Source organism: Marmota monax, unplaced genomic scaffold (assembly GCF_021218885.2).
Source record: "Marmota monax isolate L192 unplaced genomic scaffold, Marmota_monax_Labrador192_F-V1.1 WCK01_AAM20220418_F8-fsc00008, whole genome shotgun sequence".
In the NCBI taxonomy this organism is placed as follows: Eukaryota; Metazoa; Chordata; class Mammalia; order Rodentia; family Sciuridae; genus Marmota; species Marmota monax.
The window spans coordinates 15480202-15497890 of NW_026694432.1; the positions used below are offsets into that span (position 1 = coordinate 15480202).

Consider the following 17689-nt stretch of genomic DNA (forward strand, 5'->3'; position numbering starts at 1 on the left):
TGCAGAGCTGGTGACAGGCTCTCTCTTCTTAAGCCCTGTAAGCATCAGTGAGAAACAAACAGTCTTGTGATCCGGGAGCCTAGGTGTGGCTTGAGACTAACAGTGTGTGCCCGACACAGTACAGAGGCCAGGGCCCCATGGCACTCTCCGTGGAGCAGCTGTGAACTGAGTGCTTACTACAAAGACCCTCTCCCCAGAGACGCAGATCAGTGGGCTTTGCCCTGCTCCTGCCTCCCACCGACCTCTCCTATTCTGGCCACCCCTCCTCTCTACAAGCCCTTGGTTCCACTCCCCTCTCTCACCTCCCAAACGGAAGGCAGCTGGGGGAGGCTTAGGAAGCTTGGATCCTCTGAGGGCCTCCAGAACAAAAAGACTAAAATAATTCTTATGGCCTGCTGGGGACAGCGTGAAGCAGCTGTCTTGGGCTTCACAGTTCCCCAGGCAGAGGTGACTTCTGGCCTCCTACCCAGAGGACCCACCGTGAATGAGCCAAGGGAGGGAAAGATCTGAGGGAGGAGTGTGCTCTTGCATGTGAGGCAGAGGGTGTGCGTGTTTTGTTTGCTATTTGAGCGTTTTGGGGGCAGCTAGCAGGCAGCCCCCAGGGAAAGTAGCCAATGGAGACCCTGGAGGGGTGCATGTGTTCTCCTGGGGTGTTTCCTCCCCGAGAGGCAAACTCTCCATCCCAGCTGGGACTGCTCCCACTGACAGCTGTTTGGGGGCAAAGCTCCTCCCCCATGGCAAGCTCCCTGCTGTTCCTGCTCCTGTCACCTTGGCAACCAGCTTCTTTAGGCTCTGCAAATAGAAAAGGTCCCTTATGCCCTGAAAGGGGGCGGGGTGGGGGAGGGGAGTACAGGGAGGAAGGGAGCCTGAGGTTGCACTTTGGAGGGGAAGGCAATGGTCTGGTCTTGCCCTTCTCAGTGATAGGAGGACTGGACCACAGAGGGCAGAAGAGGAGCAGGCAGCAAGGGTCTCATGGGCCTGGCCTCCAGGGAGTCCTAAAGGAGTTGGGCCACAGCTCTAGCTTGGTTCTTGGAGTCCTCATTGTAGAGGATAAGCTCCAGGCTTTGGGTGCACACTCAGCCCAAAGGTGAGGAGAAAGTTGCTGACCGGGAGGGGGACACTGTGATAAAAGGGAGCTGTTGGGTCATTGAAAATCTGGGGTCCTTTTCACCCAGTCCTGCTTCCAGATGCCAGGCCTTTGTTCCATAACCTCAACCCGCCTCAGGACACTGAAGAGAGAATTCTCTGTTGGGCAGGCCTGCCACATAGCTGCTTTGTTTAATCACAGAGGGTATTCTGTGTCAGGGTGCAGAGATTTCCATCTGTAATAGACTGGACAATGTGATGCTTGCTGATTTTTGGATTCTCGGATACCACATTTCCCTTCCAAAGCAGCCACCAAACGATGGGGTAAACACACTTTTACTTTCAGAATCCAGCTAACAGCAGTGCATGCAGGTGAGCCTGTTGTCTCTGGAAATCAAAATTCCCACCAATTCTAACACTAAAATCATGGAACTAGCCATGCAGGTCACTTCAACTATCTACTGTAGAATCACATTTAAATGATGAAGAATCTCTTCTTACTATTCAGGGGGAAAATCCAGAAGATATAGGTTAGCAGTAGAGGAGTTTTATATTTTGCTTAACATCATTCACTGCATATATGTGTATGCATATTTCTCTGTGTGTGTCTCTGTGTGTGTGTGTGTGTGTGTGTGTGTGAGAGAGACAGAGGAGAGAGAGCCCACTGTGATACACAAAAGGCCTTGGAATTGTTCAGCTTTCCTTCTTTCCTAAAATTCTTTACCTAAGGCTTCTATTATACTACTTCCCTGGTCGCTACCAGCTAATAATAATAATTTCTAGTTAGTGAACAACCATGCTCTAGGTATTGTACTAACTATTTACCTATCTATCTCATTTAATCATAACGGTGATCATTCCATTGCATAAATGAAGATCTAGTTCAGAAAGAATAATTAACTGCCATTCCCAAATGATTCTACTCTATCTCTTGTTGATTTAGCAACTATTATGTGCCAAACATTATTCTAAGCACTACAGGAGTTACATAACTGAGTAAGAGCTGAAATTTTAATAGGGGGTATGAAAATTTGGGTCATGCTTTTAAAAATGAGTCTGTTTCACGTGAAACAGAAGGAGGATTGTCTCAGCTGGCCCCGAGAAGCACCTGAACCCAAAGTGGACACATACATACATGACCATCTATGCGTGGAGGTAGGACCTGTCTTTCCTTTTCCCTTGCCTGCTGCCATTAGCTGTGGGTCTCCTCAGTCCTGTGCCCCCTGTGTTTATTTTTAACTCTTAAAGGAACTTATCTGTTCCCACCCCTCAGATACCTGCCACCTGTCTGCCAATAGCTTCTCAATATGCGTCCATCCCTGCTCTCATGCCCTCTCCCCAGAGATTTCCAGCTTCTCTAGGGTATTCCTACTTTGATTTCATCCCACTTTATACCATTTTTTCCCTAAGAATTCATGAACAAACAAAAACAAAACTTCTGAAGTCTTCCTCTATGGAGAGTTCCCCTTTCCCAGATTCCACTTTCCACAACCCCAAGGTCTTCCTAAGCCCACTTCCTTCACCAGGGAGGCAGAATGTTCTAGCAGGAAAAGCAGGGGCTTCAGACTTAGACCTGGCTTCAGATCCCAGTTTCATCACTTACTGGTTTAATGATCAAGTTTCTAAACCTCAGTTTCCTCATGTATAAAACAAAGGAGGTCACATTTTCCTTAGTCTGTATCAATGAATGAGAGGCCTGCGAAAATGACCAACACAGAAAACGCTCTTCTCTTTCCCTTCCTGTTCCTACCCTTACCTTATCACCAGTTGATCACCAGGTTCTGATGATGCATCCTCTGTACTGGCTTCCTGCTTTGCGCAAGGCCAGCTGACTTGATGAGGCTTAACTGATCTCCAGGACATCCTTCTAAGCTGCTAGAATTATCTTCCTAAACAGCTGCATTGTTTCTTTCCTGTTTAGAGACCTTCACTGTGTCTGTATTTCCTACCTGGCCAGTTGGATTGTCGAGTCTCTATAAGGGCCCACAAAGCGGCATGTTGATGAGTGCTGATGGACGACTCTCTGACCTGGGTGGGACCTTCAAGACCCACGACACACCACTTGATTGCTATGGCTTCCTCACATAGACCCTCTGTTTCAAGCAAATAGGTCTTGTCTCTTCTCCCACTCCCACCCCTTTGTGACTGACCTGACCAGACATATTCCTTTTGCCTCCTACCTTCTGCCAGAACACATCCTTTTCATTGTCCATCCGTCAAAGACTCCCTCCAAAGTTCTCAGCAGCCACAGTTCATATTCCTGGGCTTGCTATATTCGTTTGTGCTTGTTAACAGCTATTCACTCAATCATAAGCATTTGGAGCTTTTGCTGTAGGCAAGCCACTGGGCCTCATTTGTCAAATGAAGTCAACTTCCCCTCAGCCTTCTGCATTGTGGAAGTCATTTGGAAATTACTCTCAGTTCTTGGTTGTAAAATGGGGACACTGCTCAATTGCCTCATAGGCTTCTTATTAGGAATAAATGAGATTCAAATTATGAAAACTGAGAATTTCAAAGCAATGGTATTTTTAAAATGTCATCATTAACTGAGCATCTTCTGAGTACCAGTCATTGAGCAAAGGCAGCAAACGTTTTTGTGGTTCAAAATATTCTGTTTGATACTAACAATTACCCTAGATGCTATGTATCATCATTTACAGGACAGGAAGTCAAGATGCAGAGAGGCTTAGGCAGTTTCTCTAAGATCATAGGTGGCAGAACCAAACCCAACCCAGATCTACCTGACTGTAAAACCCATGCCTGTACTCACTTCCCTGTAGTGCTTCCCTCTGCCAAGGGAGGGCAGGGGCAGAGATGCAGAAAACAGTTTCTTTTTTAATTCTCCAAGCCACTCAGCAAGGAATCCTGCCCACACAAGAGTATCTGGTGGTTTTGCCAGATGCTGCCAAGCAGACCCAAAGACATTAAGGCTGCGCAGAATGTGACAGAATGCCCTACACGTCTGTTTTTATGACCTAGTTTCCTCTGACAGGGAAACTCCTCCTAGTTCTCCTTCCCCTCTCAAACCTCTCCTGACCCTAAGCCTGGAGGGAATGCATCACAGAAAATTCATGTAGAATTGTTTTAGGTCTTTCTAAAAAGAGCACCCTTGCCGGATATAGTTGTGCAATTCCAGGGGCTCAGGAGGCTGAGACAGGAGAATTACAAGTTCAAGAGCAGCATCAGCAACTTAGCGAGGCCCTAAGCAACTTAATGAGACCCTGTCTCAAAATGAAAAACAAAAAGGGCTAGGGATGTAGCTCAGTGGTAAAGTGCCCCTGGTTAAATCTCCAGAATGAATAAATAAACAAATAAATAAATTTTAAAAAGTGACCTCATCTTTTCATGTGTGTGTGGAGCTCTGACCTCTAGTTAGCTTCAGTCTCAGTCACCTCCTGAAGCCTGGTCACATGAGACTTCTTTGGAGCAGAGCAACCTCTTGAACATGGTGCACAACTTAGACCCAACCTAAAAGTGCCTCCTCATCTGGCTCCCTCCTACAGACACCCTGGGCTGAGACTACTGTACAGAGCACTCTGTGGGTCCCTTAATACACCACAGTACCTATCCCTCCAGGTCTCCCCATGTGCTGTTCCTTTTGTGAAATTTCTAACTCTGAGCCATATTAAGCACTTCCTGAGGGAAGCCTTCTCTGCCCTCCTTCCAAAGCCAAATCCTCTTTTCCATGTTCTTATTATTCTGTGCTTATCCTGTCACAACATTTACCAAATGATGCCGAAAGTCTCTGTCTACCATCTGCCTCTTTTACTAGACTGTAATCTAATCTAGGGACCATGTTTTATCCAGCTCAAGCATAGTGCTTCCTCTGTAGTAGGTGCTTAGTAAATGCTGACTGACTGAATGGTTGAAAGTATATCTTCACTTAACTTTTTAAATCTTGAAAAGTAGTGGTTGGTAAAAAGATACACCATTTCTCTCCCACAGGCATCCTCCAATGGAAGTCAGTTTACTGGACTCTCAAAAAATAAGGCTGTAGGCAGACTCACCACCCGTAAGCAGGGTGCTCGCAGTATTTCTAAGACAGTGAGCTGTTCCCTACATATGTGAAGCCTTGAGATCAATAGAGAACTATTATTGATAAATTTTGGCAGTGGATGCAGTCAAGGGAGTGTGCCAGTGACCCCTCAGTCAGCCCTCCTGCCCGCGAGATCTTAATCCTCTTGTTAGTATCAACACACTGGTTTGGAAGCAGTGAATTGGCCTCTTCAGATTCTAAGGAGGCAATTCAGGTTAGAGCACCAGCCAGGAAGTTGAGCGATGCTTCAAAGCAGTCTCTCCTTTGAGCGAGGTCCTAATTTGCAAAAGCCCTCAGCCCGCCTCTCCCCTGCTCCATAACACAAAGGATTGATCAGGCTTTGCAAAGCTGTGGTTGAGATCCCCCAGAAACGACCCATGTTTCTTAGAAGCAATGAGCTTTCTGGCAGCGAGGGAGTGGGAGCTGGGGAGAAGCTATTGGTCTTTAGGAAGAAATAAGAAGAAAGGTCTGGAGAGATTTTTGTACATTAATATTTCACAAACTGATATACCCATCCTAGCTGGAGGGGAGGACATGACTTCTGGTATTGTGGCCTCACTGCCCCCAAATTGAACAGGGAGGGAAAGGAAGAGGGAGAAAGTGAATTGATCTTGTCGTGATCATCAGAAGACATTTGCTGATCACCTACAAACTTGCCATTATGTTAGACAAAGCAGAAGGTAAAAGAAGCACTGCTTTAATTAGAGCGCATCTTTTGGATTAAAAGATAAGACTCAAAAACCTTTGACTCAAAAAGCATATAGTCTCCTTGGAGCAATAGGACATCTACACACAAAATAATAAAGTATTCCCATTTCATTTAATCTAAGACATCTCTTAATTGTAAGATGTAAGTTATTTTACTAACTCTTAAGAAAGAAACTAGCATCCGGTGTAATACGCAGCAGCCCAATTCCAAAGATGCTAAAATGGAGGGGAATAATCAATTTTTTTAATCAGTGAAATATGTATATAGGAGAGTACCTATTACAAATGAATCAAACAAAGCATTCAGGAACTCTAGGGAAATACCTGTAACTGAGGTTAAGGCAAACAGAGAGAAAACAGGAACTGAGGCCCAGCCAAAGCCCCTTAAACCTGAGATCACTGATGTGAAAATACCTATTCATTCTCTAAAAGCAGAAGGCAGGCATCCCCACAGGTGGAGGCACTAAGACTGAGGCCCAACAGACATGATGGTTTAGGAAGTCTTATGGCACAATGAGGGAATCAGGGTGGGTGGGTACAGGAAGGTCAGGATAAGCTGGCTGGGTACAGGGTTCAGCCAGCTAGACTGTTGGTGAGACCGTGTGGCCTGTGGGATGATATCCATCTCACCCATGGACTGGCTCTAAAGAGAACAAGTCCCAACATACTCATTCACTCAGTAGTGCTGACTAAGCATCTTCTAAATTCAAGTTATTTTGGAAGAAACAAATGAGTTCCATAAATCTTGCTTACTAAGATTAGTCATTTACTGAAATAACTACAAGATAGATATCATGCTTACCTCCATTTTAAAGATGATGGCAAAAGGGTACAGAGAGGTCAAGTCATTTACCCAGCATCACACAGATGGTAAGCAACAGAGTTGGTATTCAAACCCAAGCATATTGACTATAGAACTCACATTTACTGCTGGGCACATTGCATCTCAGAAGACAGTGTTAATCTGAAAAACTTTAGTGGCAGTTCAAAAAATGGAAGAGTCCCATTGGCTATATGCATCAAGGAAGAATGACAAAAATTTGGTTTATGAGAAAAGGGACTAACTGTACAGGGGATAGGGCACAGCACAGTGAATGGCAAAGATTGCTTGGGTCAAAGAAATAATAAGAATAAAAAGGTTAGTTTATATTGAAAAGAGATCTTGAATGCCAGGGGCTTGGGACAACTATAGATAGGAGAGTCCTTGGTGGCGTTCAGTCAGGGGTCAGATCTGAGCACTAGGAAAGATTAATTTGCACTCTATTCATAGGATGAATTATAGCAGAAAGAAACTGGAATCAGGAAAAGGGTTATAAAATTATTGCAATACTCTATTAAAAGGATTTTTTTTTTTACCCAGGGTAAGTTAAACCATGTGTTTTCTTTTTTAATTAACCTCAAAAATACCTATTCATTCTCTAAAATACCTTAGGATCTTTGATCTATGAACTTATTTAAGTTTTATGAGCTTTATTTCCAGGTTGGGTTATAGTGGCATTATTTGTCCTGAAATGATTCCCTTTGGTTTTCTATGAGCAGCACAGGTTAGGGGAGAGCAGGGAATAGGGTGGGAAGTGCAGGAATAGAGGGCCAGGAGCTAGTGGTTTCCTCTCCCAGCCTTTGGTGTTAGCTTTCAGTCACTGTAGCAATCACCCAATCAGCTTATAAAGAGAAAAGGTTTATTTGGGCTCACAGGTTTGGAGGTTCCAGGCCATGACTGGTTGGCCCCAGTGTTTTGGACCTGTGGTCAGGCAGCACATTGTGTCAAAAGCATATTCATAGTAGTTGAGCAAAACTACTCACCTCCTGGCCAGGAAGCAAAAGGAGGATGAGGGGGCAAAGGTCCCATAGTCTTCTTCAGGGGCAGCACACCCCCAGTGACCTAAAGTCTCCCAGGGCTCCCAGCACATGGACCTTTGTGGGTTGTTTAAGGTCCAAACTACAGCATTTGGTACAACAAATATGTATTATCTCTAAATTTATTCTCTGTCCTCCACAGATTTAGACCTTTTGCCTCTTTAACCTTTCCTTTCTCATCTTGTTAATCCTGAATTTTAAATCTTCCTACTATAACCACCCCAATCAAGTTGTAGAGCTAGAGAAAATTTATATGAGCACCTAGCCCAGAACTCTGTTCCACTGGGAAAAGTTGAAGCTCTGACCACATCGTCAGCAGGTGGTGGGACACACCACTGATGCTCTAAGCTCCCCTGACATGGACCACTTCCAGCTCTCACCTCAGATGGGTAGCCCTTGGGATGACGGTGTCCATGGGAATGGGTTGCATTTTCAGTGACACAAATACCCATCACTTGCAGGTCCTTTTGGCCACTGGGGTCTAATAGGCATCTACAGTATCTCTCAGGTGCCTTATCAAGAGTTGTTTTTCAAAATACCTGAGTGTTAGTTTATCTGATGAACAATCTTTGCTGATTGGTAACCTCAGAGCTATCTGACATAGCATTAGGAGACAGGACCTAAATTGGGATCTGGGACAATTTATAATCACCAAATGTCTGCTGGCAGTTTCCACCAAGGTCCCATCATCATCTCAAACTCAACACATTCCCCTTAAACCACATCAATGTCAAGTTTCCTAATTCCCCCATCCAGGGCAATTCAGATTAAAATCTATGAGCCATCCAAATTCCCTCTGTACCATTGTGACTTTCCTTCGTATTGCTTCTTGTTTCTGTTCTTTCCTTTCCATTCCTGTTGGCATCCTTCTTGGAATTCCAGTTGGGCTGTGATGAGACAGTTGGAAAGTTGCATATAGACAAAAATTTTCAAAAGAAGGTACCTTGCCTAACTCAATTTGAAATCAGCGTACCTGTAGCATCACAGAATTCTTTTTAAAATACTAGCTTGAGACCGGAAGTTGCCTTTTTCTTGGTTGTGAGCCTCTAGTTGTGAAATCCATGTGTAAGCTTCCAGCTGTGACTGCCAGGGCATTCACATGGCACAGGCTCCTCCTGTGGGTCTCCAGCCACGGGAGTCTGTAGAGAGTGGCTTCTACTTGGGATAGAATCACTGAGCTACCCTGGGTGCCAGTAAACAGAGGGATTTGTGGGAGGAAATCAATCACTTGAGCTGAATTCCCTGAATCCTTAATATATACAGAGCAGCCGCTAGATGCTGAAGGGATTACTAAAAAATATAAGCTTCCTTAATCTCAAAGAGACGGCCTAGTTAAATAGCAGAAAGAAAAGCTAGCAACACATGGAAACAAAGAGATTCCAGATCAGGACAGGCATGATGGCACACACCTATAATTCCAGCCACTGGGGAGGCTGAGGCAGGAGGATTGCAAGTTCATGGCCAGCCTCAGCACTTACCAAGACCCTGTCTAAAAAGAGAAAGAGAGAGAAATTTAGATCAGGCCAGGTGTGGTGGTTCATGCTTACAATCCAAGCTACTTGACGGGCTAAGGCTGGAGGATCACAAGTTTGAGGCCAACCTCAGCAATTTAGCAAAACCCTATCTCAACATTAAAAAAAAGGGGGGGGGGTTAGGGATGTAACTCAATGGTAAAGAGCCCCTGGGTTAAATTTCCAGTACAGGAAGGAAGGGAGGAAAGGAAAAGAAAAGAAAGAGAGAAAGAAAGAAATTCCAGATCAAGACATGTTTTATCTTCTTGTAAATAAACCCATCGCTGTCCAGCACTATGTTAGGTTCAGGATAAAGAGATACATTGTAGTTTCAGACCACTGGGGATTCATGACTTAAAAGGAAGACAGATAAGTAGCAATATCACCCACCAAGAAAATATTATTATGACAGAGGTAAACCAGGGATGCTTTGAGAACCTAAACTAAGATGGAAATAATATTTATAATTGTATCTAGAAATGATTGATCATGGCTGTGTGCCAGGCACTGCTATACAAATTATGTCATTTGCTTACATTTTATTTTTAGGTTTTCCCCTCCTTTCATCTTTACAGTGATTTTCTGGGCAGAAACTATTTCCAATTTTTGGATTAGGATGGTGAGTTTTGGAGAGGTTAGGTAGTGGTAACTAGTTAGTTCCCATGGTTTGTCAAAAAAAAAAAAAAAAAAAAAGGAACCAGGAGTTCAGCTCTGGTCTGCCCAATGCCAGTATTGGAGGACTACTGTGTCCACTGACTCTTCTTCTAGGAAGCTCAACCTGGGCAGAGCCAAAAGGATGGATAAGGATGAACCACGCAGAGCTAGGGGTGGATGGCGAGGAGGTTGCAGATATTGCAGGCATAGAGAACAGCAAGTGCTGGGCTTGGAAGAGAGAAGAAGAGGAAACACTTAGAATCCAGTATTTCTCTGAAATGTGTCAAGGAAGCCTTCTCAAGGGACATGAGTTTTGAGTCAGGCTTTGACAGGCAGCCCATAGAGCCCAGTGTTTGACATAAGAGAAAAGCAAGAAGGGAGTATATGTTGGACTCTGGCATTGACCAGGCCAGGCTCTAGGTGAAACATGAAAGGGTACATGGCACTGGGGAAGCCCTTTATTTGTGGGTGCGGGAGGGGTGCGTCGAGGGCCACGGCAGACAAGCTTCAGCTGTGCCTCTAACCTGGTGTTTCCCCTTCAGCTTATGCGCAACTACAGCCACATCAGCTCCTCTCGCAGCCATCATCAAAGCACCTGCAGCCCCAGTTTGTGATCCAACAGCAGCCGCAGCCACAGCAGACCCAGCCGCCACGACCTGCACCCCAAGCCCAGTCCCAACCCCAGCTCACCTCAGTCCCTCCAAGCCTGGCCCTGCAGCCTGGCTCAGAAGCCCACACCATGCCCCTGGGCCCAGTTACACCCACCCTGCCACTCCAGTGTCCCACTGCCAATCTGCACAAGCCCAGCAGCAGTCAGCAGTGTCACCCTCCCACGCCAGACCCTGGGCCTCAGAATGGACATCCCGAGGGCATGTCCCACACCCCTCATCGCAGGTTCCAACACACCTCAGCTGTCATCTTACAACTACAGCCTGCTTCACCAGTGGTGAGTAAGCTGATCCTAGGGTGCGGAGCGACTGGGGAGGCCACAGCTCAGGCAATCCCACAGCCCCATTTGATGTGTTTTTGGGTAGGCTGAGTGTTGAAGTCATCTCTGGGTGTTCCAAGGAAGATGACTGAATCCTAAAGCCTTGCCGGCTGCCCCAAGCTCCACAGAAACGGGGGTAGTGTGTGAGAATGCAGAGGCAATTTATGAGAAGACCAATCTCTTTGTCCTGCCCCTAACAGCCCCAGCAGTGCTCCCCTGATGACTGGAAGGAAGTGGGACCTGGGGAGAAGAGTGTGCCTGAGACTCGGTCAGGTCCATCACCACACCAGCAAGCCATTGTCACTGCCATGCCTAGTGGCCTGCCTGTAGCCAAGAGCCCTAGCATCCAGCAGTCTCCAGCTCACGGTATGAAGCATAGTGGGGCCCTTGGAGGAGGGGAGAAAGTCGGTCTTCCTAGCCATCCCCTGGCACATTTCACCTGAGCATCTGGAACGTGAGGGTAAACTGTAAACCCAATGAGGCAATGAGAAAGCTAGGCAGTTAGAAACAAGAGGGAAATGAGAAGCTGCATCAGGGATGCAGACAGAGGACCCAGGAGATATAGAAGGAAATTGGTAGAGAAAGAAAAGGAGAGTTGAAAGTTCTAGAGCCAGACTCTACAGCCTTCATTGTCACTGGTATCAGATGTATGTGCAGATAGTCGCACCAAGTTGAGAGTTGAGGTAAGGCATCCTGTTGTTGATTGTCTGCTTCATTTAGTATGAGAAATTTTCAATTTCTTGAAATTGGAAATATGGCAAGATGGTTGCCATATCTCAAAGATAAGGGGATCTAGAAGGGATTCAGAAAGCACCTTTGAGGGAATTGTGCTCAGCCCTGGAGTCCCCACCTGTCTGAGAGTTACCGCCCAAGATTTAGGAGGCTGGATCCCTCCTCCCTGATGGGAGAGTCTCAGCAGGACCTCCGCCCTCTATAGAGATCCATTTGCTTCCCTTTCCCTCTCTGCCAGTTCGCACAGCAATCTTGGCCCACATCTCAGTGACATTTTGAGCCATGGGCCACCTGCAGCTCAAGGAGGCAGTTCAGTCACGATGCTAAGTGTGTGCTAGGAGTAGGGATGGGAGAAACCAGAGAAAAAGAATCTAGAAATTGAAAAAGGAGAAGGGAGGAGAAAAATACTTTGGAACAAGGTAGGGCTAAAAGTTTATAAGGACCTAAAAGGAATAGGGGATGAGATCAAGGAAATAGAAAGCAAAATAATATGGAGAAAAGATACTAGAAAAATTAAATATGGGAAGGAAATCATCCATTCTCATTGTACACTTGCAATGGTAAGAGGATCATCATTCTGGAAAGCAGCCTGGGGGTTTGGCTCACTGGTCCAGCACTTGCCTGGCATGCATGGGTCCTTGGGTCCCCTGGGTTCAATCCCCAGCACTGAAAAACCACACACACACACACACACACACACACACACACACTCAAAAAAGGAAAAGAAAAAGAAAAGCAGGCCCATTTTTTTCATTTGTTTACTTATTTATTTTTAATTTTAATTTTTTGTTTTAATTAGTTACACATGACAGTACAGGCCCATTTCTTTTTGGAATTGCTCTAATTATCAGAAAGTTGCTTTTCAAGTAAGCCAAAACCTGCCCTTCTGGAACTTGACCATCACTGATGATGATTCTGTCTTAAAAATTTTAAAAAGAATCCATCTCACAGTATCATTGACAGTTGTTATGTCTCCACCACCTTCCTCTAACAGAGAGAGAGAGAGAGAGAGAGAGAGAGAGAGAGATTGAGGCCATGCATGGTGGCATGTAATTGCAGCAATCCGAGAGGCTGAGGCAGGAGGATCACAAGTTCAAGGCCAGCCTCAGCAACATAGAGAGGCTCTCAGTAACTTAGGGAGATGCTGTCTCAACATTTTAAAAAGAAGAGAGGGCTGGATGGAGCACAGGGGCAAAGCACCACTGGGTTCTATCCTCAGTTCTAAAAAAAAAAAAAAAAGAAGAAGAAGAAGAGGACAACAATGACAAACCCCTCCAGGCTAAAGACCTGAGACTTTTTTCATTTTTCTCTATGACTTTTCAAAGCCTCCATTTCTACCATTCTAGTCTTGCTTATCGATCCATGTTCTTTTACTTGTTTTTCTAAAGTGTGACATCTAAAATTAAACACAGTACTTCCAAATTAAAAAGTCACTAATCCTTATAACCCTTTTAAGAGACAGGACTATTTCCTAGTATTTCCTAGATCCACATGAAAAGGTAGGAAAGAACTAAAATTTGCTGAGCACCTACTATGTGCTGGATACTCTTCTGTCCTTTACTCACTCATGATACCCCTGAGATAATTATTATTATCCCCATGATTCACAGGGGAAAAACAAAAGCCTAAAGGAACTACAGATCACACAACTGTGAAAAGGCATCAATCTGGCCCTGGCTCCTAGTGTAGTAATTCCCTCACCTTCCTTCATCGATGTACTGTGGCCCCATATTAACTCCTCCCACTCATGGGAATGGTGCTGTTGGTTCACAGAGTACTATGTCAACTGAATTTCAGAGGGTTGGATTTAGTTTTGGTTTTATTTCAGAGGGTTTTTGTTTTGTTTTGTTTTTTCCCCATGAATTTGCTATCTTGCCTGGTCTCTCCTCAATCTCAAACTTTCACAATTTATATTTTGAACCAAAATATGATTAATTTTATCTTCTAAATGTTACCTTGTGAATTTAGCCCATAGTTCCATCCTAACAATAATTAGTGATAGTTAATACCTAACATTTATTAAACTCTTTCTAAAAGGCTTTACATACATTTCCTCATTTGATCCTGACAATAACCCTCTGAATAGGAACTATCATTTATCCCTATTTTAAAAGTGAGAAAACCACGGTACAGAAAGAATAAAATGTGGGAAAGGAATTTTTTATATATGAACCCTTTTTATTCATTATGCTATCTTTTCCACTTAGCTTTGCCACCTGTAATTATACAGTACGATTTCCTAGTCTTTTACCAATTTGCTGATAGGAATGTTGTATAGGACCTACCTGAGCTACATACCCTGTCTCCAGGCTGTTGCTAATCAACATTCTTTGTTCAAGGACTTTTTATCCAACATCCCCTAAGTGAACTGACATTTGCCTACCTTCTTTCATCTTGTCCACAAAGCTCTCAAAATTATCTTTCTGCAGAGCACAGTGGTGTATGCCTGTAATCCCAGTGGCTCAGGAAACTGAGGCAGGAAGATCACGAGTTCAAAGCCAGTCTCAGCAAAAGCAAGGTGCTAAGCAACTGAGTGAGACCCTGTATCTAAATAAAATACAAAAGCGGGGGTGGTGCTGGGGATGTGGCTCAGTGGTTATGATCAACCCATAAAAAGCATCCTGTTCTTGAGGTCTTATCTTATGAAAGAAGTAAGCCTTGCATAGTGGAAACAATTGCCAAGCAAGCCTGCCTTAAATATCCATGCATTCGTGTATGTGTGAATGCCTGCGTTGTTGGTTGGGAGGCAATACACAGACTGTCCCAACCTTCAAGGAGTTTAACATCTGCAGGGAAAGATGTAAAGTACACAGGAAGAAAATTACAGTAAAAGCTAAGGTGCCATGTTAAATGCCATAGAAGAATCTTAGGTAAGTGCTTTACAAGTGGCAAGGAAGGAAATAAATCCTGCCAGGTAGAGATTACAGGGATGAATTCCAGGGAGGAAGTGGCATTGTGCTAGATCAGGGATTGGCAACTACAGCCCCAGGGCCACATCCATCATAACCCTAGTATTAACAGTTTGCAAGCTAATAATGATTTTAACAATCAAGAGAATATTATTTTGTGATAACAGGAAAACTCTATGAGATTCAAATTTCAGTGTTCATAGCGAAGTTCTGTGGCATCTCTCATACCCCAATGACAGGGTGGATAGCTGGGCAGAGACCATGTGGCCTGTAAATTCCAAGATATCTCCTCTCTCTTCCCTTACAGAAAAAGTTGGTCACTGCATTTCTTGAGTCTGGAATATAGAAAGTTGAGGAAAGAGCATTCCCAGAAGGACCAGTGGAAGTTAAAGGGGTGGGGTCAGAAAGTATGGGTATGTTTGGGGAATAGAGAGAAGCTGAGTATTCAATCCCTCATTACCTCAGTTTGTAAAGCAAAATATAATATGTAAGAAATGCAGAGACATGGGGGTAAGGAAATGTGAATATTAATAAAAAAGAGACTTGAAAAATAGTAAAGTGGAAAGAAAAGGAATGATGGGAAATGGAGAGAAGTAAAATTCAGAGAATGCAAAACAAATATAAAACATGGAAACAAACAAAAGGTATAAGGCCAGAGGGTTAAAAGAGACAGAATGATAGAGAATGAATAGGAATACCAAGAAAGGCAAGATGGGGGAATATTGGGAATAGACAAAAATTCGCTGTGGTTTATCCCCAGCTCCTGGGGTGAGAATTGTGTCATGTTGTACATCGTTCGAACCCCACAGCTCTTACCATGTTTTCTGACTGAGGGTATTTCTCTAGACTGTTCAGGTTTAACTAGTGTGTTCTGGGAAGAAAACTAACATTTATTGGGCTCCCACTGTGCGTCAGGCGCTGCAAGCAATTTGTAAATCAGTTAACCCTCACATTAAACCTAACGGGTAGGGATTACGCCCTTTATGGAGGTATGACTGGGTCACTTTAGTCATTACTTCCCCTCTCTGATCTTCGGTTCCCAGTGGGGAGGATAATGACCACTTGGAGGGTTACTGTGAGCACAGGACAGAGGGCGCGTTCACTTAGGCCCTGACACATACTCAGCCCTCAATTACTGGTGGTCGTTATTACGATACTTGCCTTCCAGGCCCCACAGACAGTGAACCGTCAAGGCGGGAGTCACAGGCCACTCCGCCCCGGGGCACTTCTGCGGAGGGCAGGGGCAACCGTGCTAGGGCGCGCCACTCGCCTCCCGAGACCCAGACCCGCTCGCCCGGCCGCGTTGCCCCGCGGGCCCCGCCGTCCCCGCCGGCCGCGCCTTCCGGAGGGCGCGGGCGGGGCTCGGGTGCACAAAGGAAGCGCGCGGCCCGGGCCCACGGCCCCGCCCCGCCCCGCCCCGCGCGCGGGCCCCGCCTCGCCCTAGCCCCGCCCCCGGCGGAGGCGGCCGCGGGAGCCGTCCCGGACGCGCCGCATTGTCTCCGCGGCGCTGCAGCCCTCGAGCGCCCGCCGCGCGCGCGCAACCCCAGCCGCCATCCGCGCCCCCGCCCGGGCCAGCGCCCCCGCCGCCCTTTGTTGAGGCCGGCAGGGCCGGTGCGGTCGGATGCGCCGCGGCAGCCCCGGGCCCCGGCTCGGAGGCTCCCGGCGGAGAGGAGGCGGCCCTCCCGGGCCCGGGACCCCGCGCGCGGCGGCGCCGGGCCGAGGGGCTGCATAGGCCCCGCCCGGCCAGGCCCAGCCGGGCCCTGGACAGGTCAGTGCCGGGGCGGGAGAGGGGTTCTCGCCTGGAGAGGCCGAGGCCGTGCGCCGCGCTGGAAATCCGGCACCGCCCTCCGGGCTGCGCGCGGCGGGCCTACTCGACTGCCAGGCCGTGCCAGCCGCTGCGTTCGCCGCCTCGGCGCCTGGGAGGTGCCCGGCCGCCGCCGCCTCGCCTGGGGACCCTGCTGCCCCGGCCGCGCAGCCTTGGAAGTCGCCGCGTCAGCTTCGCGCGCCGCAGGCTTCCGTGTGTCCCTGTCCCCGCACGCCCCCGCCCCGGCTGGTCGCCTCCCCGGGAGCACGATTTCCTGGGTGGACGGTCCGTTAGAGTAGGACTGCTGGCATCTACTGCTCTTTACTGGGAGCGGACTACCTATCCCGGAGGCGCCTGCGGCCTCGCTGGAGAGTTTTGTTCTTAATCTAGTTCAGCCTCATGAGGTTTTTTATTGGATGAGAAAGGGACAGGCTGTTCCGTGCCTGTCCTCTCTTCCATTTTTAGAAGAGCGTTTTCTCTCCTTCCTGTGCCAAATGAAGGTATGATACGTTTGTTAGTTTTCTGCGTTAAAAGCGGGATCTGATCGATTCTTTATATAAATTTGAAGTCCACAGAGAGGGAAATAATTTGCCCAAGGCCAGGTTGCAAACCAGTGGTGAAGCTACATCTGAACGCCTAGCCCCGTGGCACCCGCGTTGGATGCCAGTTTGTACCAGTGCGACCCCCCTTTGCCAACCTAACCTTGACCTTGCTGCCTGAATAGATTTCACTAATACACTTTCGGTTCTGATCAACTTTCCTTTCCTTCCTACTCCAAACGTAGAATGTTTACCAGCTTCATGTCTGGTCTACAGAGCACACACTTTTTCTTTTTCCTGCTTTACAAAAATCAATGACAGCTTTCCCCTCACAGAACTCCCCTCCTTGGATTCTTAATCCCCGCCTATTAGCATATTGGGCCCGAGAGGGATCCCTTGTGAAATAAACTACCAACCTAAATCTATAATATGTCTGCAATTTTTCTAGGACAGCCCCAATTTAAACTATTAAGTCCCATTGTCTATCAGCCTGAGTGTGTTGATTTTTGGTTTAGAAAATAATGTTAGTTTCACTGTACCAGACCCTACTGTCTCTGCCTTTTCCAGCCATTTGGCCCTGGGGCATTACTGGGTAATCCAATTATCACTCACCTGGGATTTTTATTCCCCTCCTGAGTCAACCCAAATGTTGGAATTGCCAGGATTTCTAGGTCAGCATGAACATTACAGTCTGATGAAGCAAAGAAATTTCTTCTTGCTCCGTATTCCCCACTTCCAATCCTATCTTATATTCCAGTGCAGTGCAGGGCAGGGCACCTGTGGTGGTGCCTATTGCTTAGGGTTTAGCTTTGGGTCACAGGAGTATAGAGCTTCACATCATTTGGACTCTAGAGCATATCCTGCT

The 17689-nt window shown here is 46.4% G+C and overlaps 1 protein-coding gene across 5 annotated transcripts in view; it reads left to right on the plus strand.

Annotated features, from left to right (window-relative positions):
• Phc2 (polyhomeotic homolog 2) overlaps window positions 1-17689 on the plus strand; it is a 104169-nt gene that overhangs the window by 62123 nt on the left and 24357 nt on the right. For 3 of the 5 annotated variants that reach the window (XM_046468775.2, XM_046468774.2, XM_046468776.2), the window contains exons 9-10: window positions 10395-10798; window positions 11041-11206. In XM_046468775.2, coding sequence (XP_046324731.1) covers window positions 10395-10798; window positions 11041-11206 — 570 coding nt within the window. Of the gene's footprint in view, window positions 1-10394; window positions 10799-11040; window positions 11207-16049; window positions 16250-16588; window positions 16786-17689 lie in introns of those variants that run through there. The other 2 variants (XM_046468779.2, XM_046468777.2) reach the window with 2 other exon arrangements.